The sequence below is a fragment of the Calypte anna genome, chromosome 12, assembly GCF_003957555.1.
Source record: "Calypte anna isolate BGI_N300 chromosome 12, bCalAnn1_v1.p, whole genome shotgun sequence".
Taxonomy (NCBI): Eukaryota; Metazoa; Chordata; class Aves; order Apodiformes; family Trochilidae; genus Calypte; species Calypte anna.
Genome location: NC_044258.1, coordinates 12,518,055 through 12,539,798, shown reverse-complemented (window position 1 = coordinate 12,539,798; position 21,744 = coordinate 12,518,055). Strand labels below are relative to the sequence as shown.

General features: G+C 42.2%; 1 protein-coding gene across 1 annotated transcript in view; it reads right to left on the bottom strand.

Moving 5' to 3' along the window:
• PRKAR2A (protein kinase cAMP-dependent type II regulatory subunit alpha) overlaps positions 1–6,713 on the bottom strand; it is a 58,608-nt gene extending 51,895 nt beyond the window's left edge. Inside the window, exon 1 of the mRNA XM_030458590.1 lies at positions 6,305–6,713. Within this exon, the coding sequence (XP_030314450.1) occupies positions 6,305–6,557 (253 nt within the window). The 5' untranslated portion in view covers positions 6,558–6,713. The remainder of the gene's footprint in view (positions 1–6,304) is intronic.
• Between the last annotated feature and the right edge of the window lie 15,031 nt (positions 6,714–21,744).

Below are 21,744 nucleotides of genomic sequence, written 5' to 3'. Positions count from 1 at the left end.
CTACAAATTTCAGTCAATTTATCTACAATCCTGTTCCTCAGCCATCCAGCAACTTTATCCTTTCACTGCATGCTTCCTGTTCTTCTACTGTGTCAGGCAAGAACAATGTATTACACTTGCATTTTAATTAAACTTTAATTTTACTGAAGATTACTGATTAAACCTTCCCTCAGGCTCCACTGAGATCCAACTGTTGACTTCCTTAGAACTATATCACTCAGTTAAAGAAAAGCCCTGGTCTAACCCTGCAATACAGTCAGTGCAATTTAAAAAACAAGCAAGTCCTTTGTGACAAGCAAATACAGAAGCAAAGAGACTTCTTTGGGGAAAAAAAAATTAATATTTAGTTTATCCTCAGAGTTCTCTGGTGTAAACAGGACAAATACAGGGAGAGAAGTTCTTTCAGTAGCACCATTTATTCTCTATAATCTTTCAGATTTAAGTCAGTGAAAACTGCCTCTGCAAAAGCCAAGACATGCAAGTGTAGCAGCTGCACAATGGTAGCCTTTCACTTGGCATTTTTTATGTTAAACATTTTCAAGATGCTATGCTGCCAGGATGTATTAAAATTAGAAAATTAAATTTAGAAATATATTCCTTTTAAAACGTCATCAAAATGGATGTATCACTAGTACTTTGCTTTAGAATTGATGACGTGTTATTGATGGAGACCAAACAATAAACAAAACTGAAATTTCTTCTACATCTTCAGGTTGCTAGGCTTGCCTACACAAACTCTGAATAAATACATTACAAAGAAAACGTACACTTCTTTCTTTGAATACTAAATTCAAAGGCTTAGTACAGTTAAGTCATAACCTGGAGCTTCTTCCTCCATATCCCAAAAAAATCTAGACACCACTTACAAGTGCAAAACATCTTTCTTAAGGCATGAGTTGGTCAAAAAAATTTCAAAGGGGAAAAAAAAAAAAAAGAAAAAAGCTGTAGCACTAGTAATTATTATAAAAGTACTGTATAAAAGTCCCCACTGGCTACTTAGATTTTAAATAGAGTAGCTATTCATTGGGCTGAATTTGCACCATAGAACGCAATACTACTGTAAGAAACATGTTCTGCAAAGAGAGGCTCTTTTAGTGTTAAGGACAAAAAAAACCCAAAAAAACTAAAACAAAACAAAACAAAAACAAACAAACAAAAACAAACAAACAAACAAAAAAAACCCACCCGCAGAGAGAGCTACTGTGCTTTATTCCCAGTAAATTAAAAATTATGGAGGAAGTAAGTGATCATATCTCACAGGAACATTTCCAATAATCCATGAACCTGAATTACATCTGAAAATTTGAACAGTATTCTTCAGAATCATAAAGTGGTTTCAGTTGGAAGAGACCTTAAAGATCATCCAGTTCCAATCCCCCTGCATGGGCAGAGACACCTCCCACTGGACCAGGTTGCTCAAAGCCCCACCCAGTTTGGCCTTGAAAACTTCCAGGGATGGGGAATCCACAACATCCATGGGCAACCTGTTCCAGTATCTCACCACCTTCACACCAAAGAATTTCTTCCCAATGTCTAACTTAATCTCCCTCTTCCATCTTAAAAACACTACTCCTGGTCATATCACTACACACCCTTGTAAAAAGTCCTTCCCCAGATTTCTGGTAGGTCCCCTCCAGATACAGGAAGGCTGCTCTAAGAGCCCTCAGAGTGTTCTCTTCTCCAAGGTGAACAACCCCTACTTTATCAGCCTGAAGGACCACTATTATTCTTATTCTATCCTTCAGAAGGCTTAACATCATCTGATTTCAGTCCATTCAATATCAGAATATCAGAAATCAAATAAATTTCCTTGAGTTATTTCCAGAAAACAGCAAGCAGCTATGCTTGACCTGTAAACTGATATTGGCAGAACATAAATGATTTGTGATTTATGAGTGTCCTGTAATTTCAGCAGTTCCTGGCAATTTCCACAGAACATATCAGACAAGTAGAGAATAAGAAAGCAATAGCAAATGATGCTTAAGAACAGTAGTAATTGGAAACAGCTTTAATATTAAGCACTTCTATCAACAATTAAAAAAAGATTTTAAAGATGGTCTGAACTCTTAGTAAATAACCTTCCAAGATCTAACAATGTAAAAGTGCATTTTCCTACTTCCTTCTGCTCAGATATCCTATTGATAGTTTTAAAGATGACATTTAGAAAATCCTTGAATTTTAATTGAGAAGCTCAGTGCAGAACTAAACAGAATCTTTCCACCTGCTCATCCAGATTCATATGCACCATTTTCCTTCACAGCAATACCATCATTCTGAAAAGGATTCTTTCAAATGCAATATTTAAGTGTTCTCTTTTGCTCAGGGAGCAGCTGAAAAGCACATAACAATTCCTTCAATATCAAGGTGGAACCTTGGAAGGAAAAAATGTGTTTGCACTACAATATTTGTCATTGGTTAAAACATTCAAGTTGTTCGAGTTGGTATATAATCCCAAAAACACTTCAGTTCCAGAATCAGTATTTAATTTCTACAAGAATAAACATGGGTGGGGTTTTTAAAATTATCTGACTACCATTATAAAGGATGCATCAAATGGAAAGTTAACAGTGCAGCACCTTGCACATCTGTGCAGTTGCCTCAGCTGACAGGGCAGGAAAGCTGCCTGCCTGCCTTCAGGTATGATCCTTGCAATAGAAGGTTTCTCAAAGCCATGACTCAGTCTCAGTGGACAAATTATTTCTGTGGCTTTAGTTTTGAAGCCTTAAGTCATCCATTCAGAGCTTCCTTGTTAAAATTACAAGTGTCACGGCCAAGGACACATTTTGAGACTACATATCCATCCTTGATTATACCCTCAGCCTGATGTTTGAAGCTCATTTGAATCTTTTTCCAATTCCATCAATTTGCCAAATTTGAAGTTATACTAATTAAAAAAAAAAAAAAAAAAAAAAAAAAAAGCTCTGAGAAAAGCTTCCTATGAAGTGGTCTTTGCCCCAGACCACTGGATAAATGTTTCTGGAGATTTTCCCCCTTCCACCAGCATCATTTTCTTTCCACACATTTGTAACACTCCACTCTGCTGAACAGCCACATCCTGACATCCTTTCATCACATACACAAAAATTATTAAAATCAAGGATGAAACTCCAGAGGGTTCAGAGAATAAAGATAAACCTGGAAGTAATTCCTTAAGTATCACAAGAGAATAGAAGTCTTTTTTGTAGTCTAGTTATTCCCAGTGACTTTTACCATATTGATGGAGTGTCACCACAGCAGAAGCGGAACCACTGGTGTCACTATGGCTACATGAAGACATTTGCTACGTGGCTTACACCAAAGGCCAAGGGCTCATTCTGATTTTAAGTTATTTCTCCCTGGCATTACAATACAGACTCAAAGAGTTACCAAAAAACCCACAAAACCAAAAACAAACAAACAAACAAAAACACATCCAACAGATAAATTATCCAAAGTGTTCCCAAACTCATAGCATGCAAGCACAGCCCACTGAGGTACACAAATTTAATACTGTGCCAGAAGCAGAAACACAAAGACAACCACACTATTTACGTAGACATCTTTCATGTGCTCAACTCTACAACAGGTTAATTATTTAAACCAGCTTTAAGTTCACGTAACATAATAACTTTATAAAACTACCATGGCTCAATTTCGTCTTTGAATTTTAAAACAGCCATAGGAACATTTTTAAACATCCATTTGACCTGCCTTTGAAGGCTTAAGCTAACCAAGTGTTAACTTAAGAAAACAACGTGAAATTAATTGTAGTCTTTCTTAAGTTGTCCAAGACAAAAAAAAATGCAATCTCAGTAAACAGTACTAGTGAGATCATCTGTGACTTTATTTGGTGTGTTTTCTCTGTCTTTAAGTGTCCTTTAAATGTTGAACAGTCTGTAAGCACACAGGAACTGCTCTTCCACAACAAGGTAGAAGTATTTTCCTATTTATAAAATTCATAAAAGACAGATACCAGAACCTCTGGCTTAACATTTCCTTGTTAATAAAGCCTCCTGTGACAACAGTTACAACAGAAATCTAAAAAACAGACAACCATGGCTGACTGCCCCCCACAATGTTAAGCACAATAAGGAAGAATTTTTCCCCTGACCAGACAGAGACCGTGTCCTGCTGTTAAGTAGAACACAGCGCTCTTCCTCCTGCTGGTCTTGGAAACTGTAAGGAGGGAGTAGCAGCCTCCTGAGATAAGAAGCAAGACAGTATTACTAACAGTGCCACTTGCCTCAAGGGTTTTGACTAGCACAAGAGACACTGACCAACTTCATTAACTTAATTTTCTCCCTAAGACAGAATGATGATGAGTGGAAATTTGAAGCAAAGAAACCAGTTTTCTGCTTTGGACAGCCTCATCACATAAAGCTGCCACCATCAAGTTTTTATATGAAAATATTTAACTCCAGAAGATCCTTGCAGTTGCCACCATTCATCAGAAAAAGTTTGCATCTTCTCTTCCCTGGAAAAGATTCAAAAGGTTCAAAACCCCACAACAAGAAACTGATCAAGAAATACAGAAGTTGCTTTCATTGACACAAAAAGCTCTAGGGGTGGTTTTGATTATACTTTGTTTGTTTGGGTTTTTTTAAGGAAAATACTACATACTGAGATACTGCTGCTTTTTTAAAAAATTATATTCAACTATTTAGTGCAGTTTTTCCAATGCAGAACTTTATTTTGAAATAAATAATACCTATTAAAAGAAACTACAATTACTGCTGAGCTAGGTTGCAGGACAAACAAAATAACCTGTAATCATTGCCACTAATCTTGCACTTAACACTGCACATCCCCTTAACTTCAATCCTGTCTCTACCAGTGTCCACAGTGTCTTCCCCCTTTCATCTTCACATCCTAAACAGAACCAGTCTCTCATTAGAATAAATATCCATTCAAATCTAGTCAGAAATGGAAAACTGCTTTTTAATTGATTTTGACTGTACATTTTATTTTTATTCTCTTCATCTCATATGCTCTTTATGCTGTATATTTTCAAAAGCAGAAGCTGTATTTAATTTGCAAACTTGTCAGCCCAAAAGGGCTGCAGTAATAGCTGGTCCCTTGTCTCTCAATGCTTCCTTAATAAAAATAGTGATTTGTTCCAGCTTAATTCCTGCTGGTTTCTTTAAAATTGTTATCCAGTGCACAGATGTAACAGAGTTACAGTGCACACTGCATCCAGGTGAGATACAGTAATTGGTCTAAAAGAGGATCCTCGATCAATAAAAGTCAGAAACCTTTACTCACATTCTAAGCCAAGGGCACAAGACCTTCAAATAAGGTGACTGAAAGTTTAGGGAAAACACATCTTTTCCTGCCTTTCCCTCTCCCCTTAGGTTACCCTCTATAAATGAGAGAGTATTCAGCAATCACAGGTCCAAAATCTTGGGTGCAGCAATAAGTACCATTCAGAAACATTTTAAGTAAGTTCTTGCACTGCAGCTCAACTACAGTTCAAACTATAAACACTGTGCATTGCACAACACACAGAGTACACTCTGACAGAATAACACTGGCAGTATCACAAGGGGTATTCTGTTGATAGGTAGGTATCTTTTCTTAGATAGCTACAGTACAAAGAGGAGTATACAGGTGGTTTTGCATTTTTGCTATTCAGTAACGTATTAAAAAGTTATTTCAGTGCTTTAAAATAACCATTTTAATCACACCACAGCTGCAAGGAACATCTCTAGCTTCAGAGGAAAAAAAGAAAAAAACAAAAAAGAAAAAAACCCAACAACCCAGTAGCCCACGATGATTTAAATACTGAAACGTAAAGATAAGTAGAAGAGATTGCACAATAACACATGATCTTTCGTATCACATGCTTGGCAGTATGCTCAATTCCCTCCGATAACTCCGGTCAGACCCCAGCCGCGGTTCAGGCCGTTACCGGCACCTCCGGCACCTCCGCCTCCCGACACCCAGCGGGGAACCGGCCGCTAACCGGCACCCACCGGCCTGAAGCCAGGGCGAGCCAGGGTTCCCCCCGCCAGGACACACCTGCAGGCACACGGCTGTCCCTCGGCGCTACCGAGCCACGGCGGGAGGACCCGCTCCAGGCGGACCGGTACCGCGGAGCTGCCGGCGGGGGCGGCCGGGGCCGCTCGCCCATTCAATCCATCCCTCCCGAGCAGAGAGGCCGGGACAGTGGCTGAGGGCACGGGGTGGCGAAGGTGCCCGGCCGTCCCTTCCGGGCTGCTTCCTCCCCGGGGGGCCGCTCCCGGCCCTTCTCCACCACCCCCGGCAGCCACCGCCCCTCCCTGCTACGGGCAGCCCCTCGCAGCTCCCCCTCGCCGCCGGTACTTACGCTCGAATTCGGAGTCAGAGTCCTCGTCGCCGCGGTCGGGCTCTTCATCGCCGTTGGACTCGGTCTGCATGGGCTCCCCGTCGAAGCTGACCAACCTGCGGCCGCCGCCGGCCGCCTCCTGGTCGCGGGCATCCCGCAGGCGGGCGAAGTAGTCGGCGGCGAAGCCCAGCAGGTCGGACGGCCGGTGCCGCAGCACCTCCACCGTGTAGCCCTGCAGCAGCTCCGTGAGGCCCGGCGGGATCTCGATGCTCATGGTGCCGGGGACCGAGGAGGCGGCAACCGCCTCCCCCGCTCCGCGGCCGTCTCTGGCGGTCTCGGGGCCTCGCTGTGCGGTGTCGGGGCTGAGTCCCGCCGCTCCGGTCACACCACCGTGCCGGAGGGGGCGGGGGAGGGGAGGGGAGCGGCCCGGGGTGCGCAGGCGCCGGAGCGGGCGCGGGGACAGTGGCCGCGCACGCGCCGAATTGCGGGGTTGGGGGGGACAGATGGCGGGGGGGTACCGGGTGTGTGCGTCACTGGCCGGCGCAGCCGGAGCGGGGAAACGGGCGGTGGCGGTGGCCGTGGGGGGGGGGGTGCAGCGGGACGGGACGGGGCGGAGCAGCGGGAGCAGGGGACGGGGCGGTGGAGTGGTGGCGGTGGTGGTTCGGCTCGTGGGACGCTGCGAGGGGCAGAGCAAGGTCGGCTGGCACCGGTCAGTGCCTGTCCCGGGGGCTGGGAACGGGCAGTGCGGGGCTTTGTGGGATCACTGAGTCGGTGCGGTGAAGCCTTTGCCTTTGGTGTCGTGGAGCGCAGCCCGTTCTCGAGCTGCCGAGTCCCCGCCGCTGAACGGAGTCCATCGCCGGGTCTAAACCGTGTCCCTCTGCACGAGTTTTGAGTCGTCCACCCCTCCCGGGGATGGTGACTCCACCGCTGCCCTGGAGAGCCTGGGCCTTGCAGGGAAGAAATTTTTCCTGATACCCAAACTAAACCTTCCCTGGCACAACTTGAGGCCATTTCCTTTTGTTTTATCGTTTGTCACTTGGGAGAAGAGACCAACACTCTACTCTCCGACCTCCTTTCAAGGTGGTGAAGACAGATTTCCCCTCAGCCTCCTCCAGGCTGAACACCCCTAGTTCCTTCATCTGCTCCTCATTAGACCCCTCACCAGCTTTGCTGTCCTTTGAACAATCCCTGCTCTAGTTCTGATATCCTGATATCTAGTTCTGGCCACACTGTTCCTGATAGGAGCCAGGATATCTGCAGGATATGCAAACCTTTGGCTCAAAGGTGACCGTGTTGGTGTTGGAAGGAGCAAAGGTCCACAGTGGATGGGCTTGCAAACCCTTTCCTTTCACCAGCCAGCAGCCAGGCTCTCCAGAGGTGGGTGAGGCAGGAGGCTGTCACTACTGTTATTTGTTCAATTTCACAAGTGACCCCATGTGCTAGTTTCTTACCTTTCATTGCAGTGTTCGTGAGGGTGTTTCACAGTTTCCCCTGTAGTGGGAAAAGGAGGTTTTCTTAGTCAGATCTAATCAAAATCTTGATGTAATGCTTGATTGGAATTAGATTTATGACTTCTAACCCCTCTGATTTCTTGTGAAAATTAAGTCATTAAAGAAATACTCTTAAATTAGTGAGCACAAGAGCAGAGGTGTGCACATTACAGACCTTTTGTCTTCATACCTTTTGGTAAAAGCTGAGCGAAGCCATGATATCATCTGAGAAGTGGTGGCGAGAGCACTGATCTACTGAATGCTGAGAACATTCAAGATGAAGAATTCCGGAAAAGTGAAACATATCAGTAACTGCTTATATGTGCCAGCTTTGGTGGATATCCATTTGCATGTTGTGAAGATTAGATTTCTGCTTGTATTTTTTGTACAAAACCTGTTCTCTGTGCATGTGTCCCAGGGAGGTCTGGCGGAGGCCCAGGGGCAAGGGCCGGGGCTGGGTGGTGTGGAGCCATCAGCCCCAGTTTGAGGTTGCTGGAAAGCTGGTCTTGGAAGAAAACAGGACTGTGCAAACATGAGTCAAGGGGAATAGGGATGTTGGCTTAATGACGCCACTGAGTGTTGTCAATGTAAATATTTTTATTTAATTCTTCTTTTGTTTCAATAATAAAAGGGCAGAAATTAACTTGTACTCCAAATACAACATTTCACTTAAAAGCCCAGAATTGGCTGAGGCAATTTAGGGTGTCTTTGGCTTGCTGGTGTGCCAAAGGGTCCCCTCGTTTATCCAGGTGGTTCAGAGAGCACATCAGCGGATCCTGGAGCCCCCAGTAGGCATTTTACTGACTTTATGCCTGTTGAGGGGGGGGCAGTGGGAAATTTCGTGGCATTTACTACAGCACTGAGCCTCCCTGGTGACAGGTATACTCTGAAATACAGTTCCCACATTTTTATATGGAGTAAGATCTTGTATCCATCCAAAATGAAAAAATTAAAAAGAAGCACACGAATTAGATTTGCTGCATCCCATCAGTTTATCTGGAGATTTTGTATTAAGACATTTCTCTTATTTTTTTTTTCTTTCCTAGAGCAGCCACACACATGTCTGTAACCCTTTTCTCAAAAGATGATTGATAACTGATTTTTCATTTACCACTCCCACCATAGTATCTTTCTCATGGTCTCAAATACTCCAAGAACCCATTACCACCCAAATTATATATCTTATTGGTAGAACTGGAAATGGTTCTGATCAACAACAAAACCTTATTTGGTTAGTGCCCCACAAAACTAAGACTTCTGATAAGATCTTTCCTTTGTCATTTGGGTGCTGAAGTTATTACTGGTGATGAGGACCTAAAAATTAATTTTTTAAAATGCTGTAATAATCAAAACTCAAAGTACTAATGAAAAGCTTTGTCAAGTAAGGTCAGAGGAAGAAAGACAAAGTCTAATTCCAGGGAAACACGCTTATTTTTCTTTCTCTTGCAAAAGATCCAGCCACCTGACAATTGCCTGCTTTTGGCATTAGTCAGGTCTTGTATTAGCTTTTAATGGTTGTTGATAATTTTTTCTCATTTGTGCCCATGGATATAAATCTGGTTATTTATATGAAAAAATGTGTTACCAGTAAATATTAAGTCTCTGAAGCGCTACAGTGTGTCAGCCTTCTGATATTTATATGTCCACACATAACTAATCAGCTTCAGACAAAAGTAAACAGCAGAGGTCTGTTTAGCCTCTTTCTGAAGGTCAACAGACAAAGTAAAAAGCATCCAAGGTCACATGAAGCACATTTACAAGCTGGTTTACTCCACAGCTTCTCCCACTTCTTTATATGCCTTTTTATTTTGTGAGCCTCAGAATTGATGGCACAAATACGCAAGAGACTGGCCTGTGATCAAGTTAATTGTAATACTGCCTGCTGTGCATACATATAGCTCATCATATGCCTTCTTTCACCCTGAATTTGCATAACTTTTAAAATTATTACTATAATAAGCATCCGCATTAAAAGAATGGTAGAAAATAAATTAGGAATTGCACTTGCAGCCTTAATTTGATCACTTTTATAATAACGTGTTTAATTCATGCAGCATGACCAATGCAGTTTCTTTGTGCTAGCTTCATGGCATATTCAGCACCCAGTGTGGAACTGGATAATAATTGTGTTACTGATTGAGCTGACCCCTGCAATATTCCTATCAAAAAAAATTTTTTTTCATTTTCTTCTAATAATTTCTTAATATCTGAAAGCTCTTCTCATATTTATCATGTGTATGTGCTCCCAAATGTTGAGCTCTCCTTCCCTCCAGTCTCTCTGTCCTACACTGTGCTATGTGACTTTGATGCACCCTTAGTGAAAGTATGATGGAGTTTCTGTGCTTGTCCTACTAGCAGGAGCTAGGAAAGTTGCAAGTGAAAAAGTAAAATAGTCTGTGTAGTCTTACACTGGGGAAAAATAATCAGATTAAACCTACAGACTGGCTCCTTAGAAGTAAAATAAATCCTTTTATAACAAGTAATAATTTACTTCTCCTAAACCTGTCAGCACCAGCAAGAGCTCAGACACTGTATAAACATTCGTACATCTTGGATTAATTACCCTTCCTTCAAAGTTGCTGCAAGTATTCCAGTACCAGGATAATGCAAGAACACACTAAATAGTCTGATGGTTGGTATTAGAAAACACAATCTCTTGTTCAGGGGAAGTTGGATTAAAGACCATAAGTGCTACTTTTGCATGTGGTTGCAGGTGACACACTAGCGAGCCCTCTCAGGTCCTCCTTGCAAGCCCAGTTCGGGGCCTTCTACAAAAAGAGTGAAATCCTGCCCGTGCCTGCTGAGTTGTGAAGTTCAGTGCTGTGTGGTGCTTTGAACACAAAATATGGGAAGGGTAGATTCAGCAGCAGCTTTGAAATTCAGTGGTTGCTTTAGGACAAACAGAACTGTTTGGTAATCATATGCAGAAAGTTGTAAACCTCAGGACACCAAATTTTCCTCAATCCCTGTGTGCTGAAGCCAAAGAGCAGGGGCTGATCCTGCCTCCTCTCTCAGGCAGGACAAGAGGAGATTCTGCTTGAGGTGAGCACAGGAGCCTGGTACTGTCTGCAGCCTGGGCCCTGTGTAGTCCTTTACCCTCTCCAGTAGTGCCAGTAGGCATGTCAGAGAGCACATGCCCAGCTACTTCTTTCTGTTTCCAATTTGAGGACAGCTGTTTGTGCCTCTCCCATCGTGTTTTGAACCTGCAAGTGCAAAACACTTCCACGGTGATTCAAGGCAGCAAGTTCCAGAAGTTAAAATACCTGTTACATAGAGCAGCACATCTCTTTCCTCAGTTTTTAAAAAACACTTCCCAATTTATCAAATGGCCCCCACTCCTGCTATTGTGGGATTTGGTAAATGATGACCCTGCATTCATTTTATTTGCTATTTTGTAGAAGCTGATCTTATTCAACTTCTCCAAATCAAGGCCTTGTGGCTTTACCAGTCTCTTCTCCAAAGGCAGCTGCTTCATCTCCAGGTTCACAGCAGAAAAATTATGCTGTTTTGTTCTCTAACAATCTCCTTTGGTGAAGGTATCCAGTCTTTATTTTAAGATATAAAAAGATTGGAGAAAAAAATCCCACTTCCCATGGTCTGCTTCTTCAGTGACCACCCTCATTGTAAAGAAACATGCTGAGGTTTTGTTTGTTTGTTTTCTATGTTTAACATCAAAACTTTGTTTTTCTACCTGCTGCTTGCTCCCATCACTGTAAATGTGCATATGCTTTGTTCATAATGTACACAAAACTTCTGAGTTTTCATTTTAGAGGGGGAGGTAAAGCTAATAAAAGACAGAGTGATCCTGGGCTTTGCTACCAGGATGCAGAGATCCTTTGATACAGTGCACAAGATACTTCTCTTGTCTCTGTTTGATTTTCCTCTTAGGACAGTACTTAGCTTCAGAAACCAAAGTTTCGGTACTCTAACAAGCCAGTTTGTTTGTGACAATATACAAGATTTAGGATATTTTTTCCTTTTAACTTTTAGAGTGAGTAGCTTGAGTACTGTGTATATCAATAAAGGATACGGGACTGTCTATCACTAGTACATAGACAGGAGAAAAAAATTATCCTTTTGACTAAATATATATAAATACCAATGTCAGCTGAAATATATTACCTTGCCACTACCCTCATTCCATCAAAAACATTTTGGATAATTCTTGGGGAGATAATTTACTGCATTTGTTGATAAATCTCGAAGCATCAAGTTAGGAAAAATATCTGTATTAGTGTCCAGATTTTCATTGACGTAGTTTAGTTTATGAACACAGAAAACACTGCTTCTGTTGGTAACAATTTCTAAGGCAGTAGAAAACATCAATTTTAAAATACATGACATTTTCCCTGGCCATTACCTAGATGTAAAAAGAAATATTTCTGAATATCATTTGTGTCATATTCACGAGGTAAAATGGCACATGTGTGAATAGATTCTGATGTAAAACGTGGGATGACCATGTTGTTTAAAATACTCTTATCAACACTACATAGCAGATGTAAAGTTTATGGTTCCACTTCAGAAAAGCCCTCAGCAATGCCACTCCATTACACACAGAGTAAACACAGTTTACACACTGTGTAAACAGGGGATATTCCAATAAGAACGTGATAATCTGATTCTTTGCATAAAAAGTGAAAACTGTACCAGCTTTAGTTGTACTTTGATTTCTATCTCCAGCATTGAAAACATGACCTGAAAATCTTCTCCGATGAGGCTGGCATGAATTCTGGGCAGAGGGAAACCCTTGGGCACGTCCCCTGGTAGCTCATTGGACAGTCATTCTGAACCTGAATTATAATTTCTCTCAGTATTATCCAGCAGAACCTGTTCAAACAGTAGTTTGTTGAAGTTGAGGGGTGTGTCCCAAAAAGAGCTCTGAAATTTATTTATTCCTTGAGCCTTTGCTTGCAAATCTGGGGCTATCTTTTGCTGTATGTACACACTTGCCCCTTTCCCTCCCTGTCTTCTCACATTTCCAGCTGGTGCAGCTCAGGTTATCAACCTTTCCTTAACGCTGCCCCAACCCACCACTGCCCACCCCATGGAGCACTTCAGACACTTATCACTGTCACTATTGCCACAGCTCCTCTTTTCACATCTTCAGTTGTCACCTTTGCCCACTGGTTTCACATCTCCAGTTGTCACCTTTGCCCACTGGATGTTGTTAACCATTTCTCACAGCTTGGCATTTTCCCGATTCTCATCAATCCTCACCAGCTTCTTGACAAATAACCACTGACCTTCCCAAAACTTCACCTCCAAGGTTTACCCCAGACCCACAACCTATCCCTCACCCAATCTGGCTTATCTCCACCTTGGCCCTGCTTCCAAATGGACCCTGTAGCTCTCTCCCTCCTCTTCCAGCTCTTAATCCCTTGCCAAGTCAGGAATCACAATGTCTCTGCTCTTTGGCCTCATTTTATGGTACCCACAAGAAGTGAGCCCCTGACACAGGTCACTGTTCCTGGGGCATCCCTGCTCTTTGGGATCCACAGGTCCACCCCAAACACAGAGCTGCCATGGATGGGGCAGTGCTATAAGGGACTGCACATGAGGGGCTTGTTTTACCAGCTCAGCACATTGTGTTGGCTAATTCCAAGTACTAAAATTGCAGTGTTAAATGTAAATTACAACAGTAATAAATGAGCTTTATCCACCAAGTCCCCCACATTTTATATTTTGCTCTGAAAAGCCTTTTATGAGCTCTGTTACAGCTGTTAGCATGTGTTTTAATTAAACTTAGAGCACAGCGTGCAGCTCAGTTAACCAGTTTTTGGTCTTCAGAAAAAATTGGTAAGCAGTTCCAATTGCACTTTTCTGTCACTCTTCACATGGTGTGTCTTAGCAAGCCTTACAAAAATGGATATTTTTATATTGATAGAGGATTGTATATCTCAGGGGAAGATAATGGGGGGGGCATGTGAAGCTTCTTCTATTTTTTTCCAACTCAGTTTAGGTTCCTAAATGTTATGAAAATATTTGATGTTTGATCTCTTAACTCAGGGAAAGAGGTGGTCTCAGCATCCAAAGCAGAGAATTTTAAAGCCACTTCCCCATAGTTAGATCCCTCACTGTCAGTCTCAGCAAAAAAATGAGAGGTTTGTACGACTGAAAAATGCTTGCTGCCTTCAATTACAGCTTAAATCATGTCTTTATCAGAAACTAAATGGATAGGTGTTCTGTGTACAGTGCCTCTCCTGAGGTGTTTTTTTGTGACTTTCATTCCTGAGGCTATGAGCCCACAATAGTTATATTAGAAAAAAAGGAAAAGAAAAATATGATTTTAGAAAAGAATGCAGCAGTGCAGCCTTTTGTTACAGCTGGTTTGCAGTGTCTCTCCGTTGACATCTAGTGTCCATACAGGAAGATCTTTAGGTTCCTCATAGCTGAGCAAGCAAGATTTAAATCTTTAAAGGTTTTTCCCTTGCCTAGTTATTAAGACCTCTTACTGGTAATACCAGGTCAGCGGGAGGGGAGGCTGATGGTGAAAACACAGGAATATCCCTACACATGGCATCCTACTGAATCAGTGAATTCTGCAGATATCTGTGTTCTGAATTGCTTTGGAAACCCTTTCGATGCCTTGCAGTTCAAAAATAGCACCTTTTTAAAGTTATCCTGTAAATACCTGCAAAATACTTTCAATCTCTGTCTCTTTCCTCAGAGCATACAAGCAATTGCAAGCCAATAAATACCAGTACAGATTTTACAAAATATTTTTCTTTGCAATCAGGCATTATTCTAATTTTCTTTAATTGAACAAGAGTCTTCTTCAATGACAGGAACCTCTTTATTGCACTCTATCATATTCCTAAAAACTACTTAATAAAGAACCATCTTTATATTTGTAATGGTAAGTTGTTTTCATGTTTATTTATTTATAGTGTGTAAATTCCAAATATTTACAAGAGGATTTGTTGCTCTACTTTTTCAAAATCTTGAATGGTGGCAGTGAGCAATTAATTATGTTGTTACTGAACACTTCACTCCATAGACAAGTTCACCTTCACAGTATTTCCTTCTGCTCCTTCAGTCAGCCTGAAGTGCTTGTGTTGGGGTAGTACACAGAGGGGCTACACTGGAATCACAACTCCACCATGCTTGGTCCTGGACTGATGGTGAAAAGCCCTTCCCTAATCTGAAAAATCCTTTTACATTCATATTTTGATAATTTCTATTTTAATCTGTTTTCAAAGGCGTTTATTACAAATAAACTATGTCATGAAAGCTCAGCAAGATTTGTCACCCTACTATTTATGTAAGTGTTGCAGCTTCAGGAGAAGAGGACGTCCAAGGATGCACACTGAGCATGGCTCCTATCCATGACTGACTCTGTGGCTCCAAGGGGTTCATGGAGTCCATTGTTCCTTAGCAGTGTTTTATGACCCATCCCTTTACAGCCTCTCCTGAATAACTCATAAGCTCTGGAAGAGCTCTCTCTTGGTTCAGTGGTACCTCACATAGCGAGGTCCTGTCCTTGCTGGCTAGGGGAAGCTACTAATGTGTGGGCCAAAAGGAAACTTCTGCTGAAATGAGCTAGAACAGCCTTGAACTTTTCATGTGAATATCAGAGGAGGGTGATACAGTATTCCCCATAATTTCTGGAGAAGGAGCTGTCATCAGTTTCTATGGACAGTCAAATATTTTTCTTCCTTCTCCTCTCAGTATTCTGTTATTTAAAAATACTTGCTTCATTACCCCAACTGTCAGAGTGTCTGTATTGAAAGAACCTACTCAATCAATATATCAAGGATAGGAGTGAAAGCATCATTAAAAAGTATCCTGCCAAGATTATTCATAATTTAACTGTAAAGCAAAACGTGATCATGAGCAATAAAGGAGTGTGACATAAATCATTTCATTCAGAGCAGTGCATTAGTGCAGGCACTGGTGAAGCTGCTGCAGCATCAGTCAAAGCCTCTCAGTGGGGTTACAGATATGTGTTTGCATCTGTCCTTGCCATGATCTTTCAGCCACTCTCCCCAGTAGGACTTGGTGCTTCCAGCCACCCCCATTTCTTGCTCCATGGTATCAATGGAAAGAGGCAGCGCCTGCAGCTGAGAGCATCGTGTTGCTATGGCAACACATCCCACTTCCCTGGGGACCACGTTGCCTCGGAGACATCAGGCAGGCAGACACTGGTAGATCAAATTGTCTCAAAGCAGCTGCCCCTCAAAAACCAGGGCAGCCCTGGCCTTCGGGCGACGTGGATGCAGAGAGATGGATGAGTGTAGGACCGTGCAGTCACAGCCTGGGTCTGGATTAATAAGGGGTGACCAGTGTGGGTGTTTCTTCCCAGGTCGTGAGAGGAGGTTACTGACAAAAGGGGCTTGACAGTGTGTTAAAATAGGACAGCAGGAAGGAGTTAGCTAAAGAGAGCACATGCTGAGGCCACCGTCCCTGATTTGTATGATCAGAACCTGCAAACATATTGCAACATGAGAAATTATTGTCTCATGTTATATGATGCATCTATGAATGGAAGAAGCATTCTGCATTCATTTTTAGGGTCATCCAGTGCTTCATTAATGCTGTGTCACACACAGTTCACAGTGCCATGTAGGCAGAGGATTAAAGATCAATTTATATAGACAAATACAGTCAGGCATGGAGCCTCCCATTGTGTGCCTGCAGGCAGTCCAGCAGCCAGACCCAACCCAAGGGAAAATGCTGGCACATTTTTGAGAGCCCATAGATCCTTTACCACAAACATGCTCATGGAAAACAGCATCAAACACGTTCTGTGGGCTTCTCTAGAGACATCTGTGTAGCTGCTCATAAGAGGAAGGTGCTCAAAGTTTGATGCACGGTCATCAGTTATCCCCAGCACTTGAAGAGCAATGGGAGAAGCAGGAAGGTGGTAAAGGACAGAACCATTTACACAAGACAACAGGTAATTTCCTTATAATTTTTTCAGTTCTTGTTGTAGGAACCTTTTTTCCCCTTGCACTGTTGGATTAAGAAGCTTCTTGCTTACTGTAATTAGCCCTTGAGTAAGTAGCATTTCTAGCCTATGTGTCCTGTTTTTCTATTCTAACTATGTTCTGCTTTGAGCATTACACTGATTCTCACAGAAGAGCAGAGCCAGCTTCAAGGGGTCTAGTTTTACTTTCTGCCTCTGGAGACATTACCATATGCTGCAGTGCTCTCTCTCAGTCATGTTAACATATCTGGGTTTAAGTAAACATTGCCTGTACTTACAGCTACAGCCCTACTACTTGATTTTTCCTGTGTTTCTGATATTGGCCTTACTTTCTCTGAACCATTCTTTGTGCATTTTCTGCAAGACATTAGCTGTCTTTCTTCTCACAATCAAAGCTATGGTTAACTGTGTTTACAAAGGATTCCTGAACTGTGAGAAATGTTTCTCAGAGTGTGAGGTTTTACATCATTTAGCCTTGAAAAGGCTGCTGCTTTCCCTGACCTCTTGCCAGGTTTTCTCAATGACTCTGGTAATTGCATCAGTAGCCTTGGAAGTCATGTTTTCCTTTCACATCTAGGAAATATCCAACCTTTCCTTACCCTCTCCCAACTGAATCCCATACCCAGTCCCTCCTTTATGCTGTGTCTCAACCACACCAGCTCTTTTTCTGGCTCTGTGGTTGCAATTTTATACCTGTCCAGAACAAAGTCTGCCTCTGCCCTGGCTCATCATGTCCACCATTCTGCTTTTCTATGAACTTCTCAGTCTTTGTTCTCCTCCTCCTGTATCAAACACCTTTCTTGACTTCTCCATCAGCATCCTTTACACCCCATCTTCAGTCAAGTCTGTCAGCAGTCGTTCTGTCAGGGTTGTCCCCTGTCACCTTTTCAGAGGTTTTCCCTATCTGGAACCCAACTGGGCAGAAATATCTGCAAAGGGGGCTTGGGATGCAAGACCAGCATAGCACCACATATTCCCTTCTGCTGAAGGAATTAATCTGCCATGTTTCACCTTATTCTTAACTTCTGGCTGCTTTCAGGAAGGGTTATATCTTTTCTTCATTTCAGCACACTGAGAAAACAAAATGTTATAGCCAATAATTTATCCCAAACCCACACATTTATTTATGTCTCTTATGTCACCTCAAAACTGCTCAGTCCCCACACTGATGTTCCACGTTATCTGCAGCTGCACAGGGATTGGAGGGGTTCCTTTCAAATGGCAGTTCCTTGAGTTTTAATTTGCAGTCAGCAAGAAACCAGAGGCAATATGCAGAAAAAACCCCAAACAACTCTTTCCTCTCTTCCTTCACACCCATTTAAAGGTGACTCGTTTTTCTGAGTCACCATTATTTCAAACCTCTTGAAAAAGATTCAGCCTAGATTTATAAAACAGCTTAGAGGACCCTGAAATACCATTCAGTGTTCAAAGTACTAGTTTAAATTATTAACCAGCCCCCCTCTCCATCAGGTCCTTCTTCAATTATTGTGGAATTTATTTCTCCTGTCACTCTGAGCCTCCTTTGGTGTGCAGAATGGAGGTTTGCTGATGACAGGGGTGAAGCTGGGCTCTGTCTGTGGGTTTGCAGGTGGATCTCAGTGCAGGGGACATGCGTTGGAGTTGTTCCTTTGTTCTTATTTAATGATACGAGAAAGAAGAATGTAATTATGGCTTGTCTAATGCAATCTCCTCCCTGTCTCTGGGTATTTGAACTCTTTCAGATAAAGGCAAGTGGCAACATAGCATTTTCTGACACAGGAGTGGATCCCAGATCAGTTCTGCCCCAGTCATTCTGCAGTTTCCATTTGTCAAAAGATTCCTGCTGAGCCTTCTCCTGTCTGAAGGAGCATGGCCATTACAAACAGCACTGTAAGTACTAAAACCTGATCAAAGCTGGAAGTGTAGTTTCCTCTTGGTTTTCTTTGTGTCTTTGGCAGCCCAGTCAGACCATCTTCCTTTGTTTTTCCCCTAAATTGCTGTCTGACTTCTCCTTATCTGAAAACATCCTTCTCCAGATTTAAAGATGCAACATCAAAATGTGGTTTGGCTCAGAAATGGACTTACTTTTTTTTTTCCTATTTATTTATTTTAGTTGGTTATTTTATGTTTAGCTCATTTAGCTTACACTCTAAACCTTTCAACCCCTTTAAAGCTCAGCACAGGGTTACCAAAGATTTGGTGCCAAACAATTCTGAAAATCGAAAATGTGTCTTTGAAAAGGGTGTTTGAAGCTTGAAGCTTTGGTTTGCCTTGGACTGAAATGACAGCAGAGGAAGGGCAATGAAGGATGAGTCCCTGCCAGACTCCCAGGACAAGGTAGGAGGTAGCTCAGGGTGCTGATAGTGAGGGACAATGTTTGACCAGACCAAGGAAAAACCTCATGAGCCTGAGCTGAGTGGTAGTGCCAGAGAGCTACAGAAAAAAACAGTCAAGGAGAAGACAGCTGATTGATGAAATTGCCTGAAATGAGGCAGGAGGAAAAAGGCTGTAATATGTGGACACTTTAATTGCAAAGTTGTTTAATCTGAGCTGCCCTAGGAGCTGACAGGGTAAGTGTTATTGCTGCTTCCTAGGCTACAGAACAGACACAGAGACTAACAGGGAAATTTTCCACTTAGTAGCAGGAATATTAAATTACAAAAAAGAGAAGAATTTATCTCAAAAGCAAAGAGCAGCTATTTTCTCAAGACCTTACTGCCAAAGTTTAAAAGAAATACTGTGGAAATCAAAGCAAAGCTCAAATGGATAGAAATCTGTTGCAGAAAGAATGCTGATTTAAATCCTCTTTCAGATTGAAATTTTTTTTTTTTTTACCTACACAAAGGCTTTAAACAAGGGGAAAATGTATGCCAGTTGCTTGGGATCAAAATCCAAGTCTCAGTCACACAGAAGAAAAGTCCAGAGAAAGAGAGAGAAAAAGAGGGGGAGAGGGAAAGGGAGGGAGAAGGAGGGAGAGAGAGAGAGAGGCCAATAATTAGCTGCTGAAAAAAGCTATGGCAGATGTGAAACGCAAGAGGGGTGGAAATTGAAGGGGAAAAAAGGACAAAGGAATGGAAAATGTTCTTGCAGAAGCAAAAGTACAGCTAAAACAGAGGATTTGAATATGTAAGGAATAACCAGAAGGTTACATGGGTGGATTTTCTTGGCAGTTGGTGAGTTTGAACCCTGGCACAGTGACAGTGCTGGTGCTTAGAAAGAAAAGTGCAGGGAAGTTGGTTTAATGGGATTTCCTATTTTCATCATCAAGGTCACCCAGGTGAGGTTAACCCTGCCCTTAGCTCTCACGTTCCTGAACACAAACATCCCAGGAAGCCAGTGACTTTCAGAAGTTCCTCCCCTTCTAAGTTGAATTGTGGCAAATTTCAGAAGTGACACAGAGCTTCCTTCAGATTTTCCTTCAGAAAATACTTGTGAGCAAACATTTAACAGATTTCAAGTTTCCTAGCAATCGTGTTTCAGAGACTCTAGAACAGCCATATGACTAATATGATAAACAGCTCCTTCAACAACTAAAACTAGCCAGAAAAATCAAAATAAGCATCTTCTATGGACACCTCACTTCAAGATCTTACCATTTTTTCTAAGCAAAGCTTCAGCAGGTGATCTGAAGTGTGAATAAAAGGGACACGAAGTAAGAAGAAGACACTCTAAATGCAGTAGGCTGTGCATTGTCAGTATTACCAATGGAGTCAGGATAAAGAAAGGCTTAATATCCTTTTGCTTAGAAAAGCAGTACTTGTTTATTGATGATGTAAATGTTGCTAGGCTACATGGATTAAATTAAAAACCCCATCCTTTCCCAATGTGTACACCACCTGCAGCAAAGAATGCTCTGTGAATTTAGTAAAAGGTAGTGGGGTTTTTTCAGATAATTCAAATTTACCAGAAATGATAGACCAGAGGGGTTTAATTATAAAAGAACCTATGGAAGACAAAATATTAGCCAACTACTCCATAAAGAAACTTTTCAGCATAATTATAAATCAGTAACACTTGTAATTAACCAACTGTGCAAGCACCAAGAGGAAAATAATAGAGAATAAAACAGAAACTATCAATATGGCTGTATAAAAAGTATTCTCTTTTCATTAAAAAAAGGAATGTAGAAATAGAAGAAATACATAAAAGGGGGGAAAGACCAAAGTAGGACATAATTAAACAGTGCAACTTGCTGCTATTGTAGGCACCAAAACCAAGAAGGTCTCTGAAAGGTGAATGTACAGAAAGCCCAGTCTGGACCTATTAAATGCAGGTACAGTCTCCAGCCCAGTAAATCCCAGTGCATGGCTGTGGGTGGCTGGTGAGGTACAGCTGGGTGCTCTGTGCCTCCTGTTCTCCTCACTGGGAGCAGAGCTTCAGGCTCAGAGATCCTTGGTCTAATTGAAGCAGATCTTGGTGACTCAGTGTGCTTTTACATTTTCCAGAAAGAATAACCTTAGCATTAATAAATTCTCGTTGATCAGGAAACAAAAAGAAAAAGGCAGATTTTCCTTTTATTTGGAGAATTCTTAAAGAAATATGTTCAGGCTATACTGTTGGAAAATGTGGGTAGACAGATTACCCTGGAAGAACAGGAGTGACTCCGTGCCTTTAGGAACAATGGTATGTGGGACAGAGGGGTAGCAAGACGAACCTCTTTTAGGGTACGACGCTTCCACGTCCAACAGGTGTTCCAGCAGAGACTCACAAATAGTGCTCTGAGTCTGTTGCCCTCAGGGTTGACTAGCCTGGATCAGTGCTGTTGCTCCAAGAGCAACTGACCTCTCTGCTGGCTTGCTCAGGACTGAGCTGAGCCTGTGCTTCAAGCCTCACCTTTTATTGGCCCCCTAATCCTGCTTATGCGCAGTTGGGGCCTGCCTTAATCAGGCACAGGTGGGCTTGACACAAGCTCATGCCACTACCTGGCAATGAGTGGCACCTGGTTGCCTCATTTCACTACACAGAGGGGTGCTTCACCCCCTTACCTGGACACACCAGAGGAAAATAGGGAAAAGCCCAACAATTTTTCAGCAGCACAAGACAGAACTCCATGTCACAAGGAA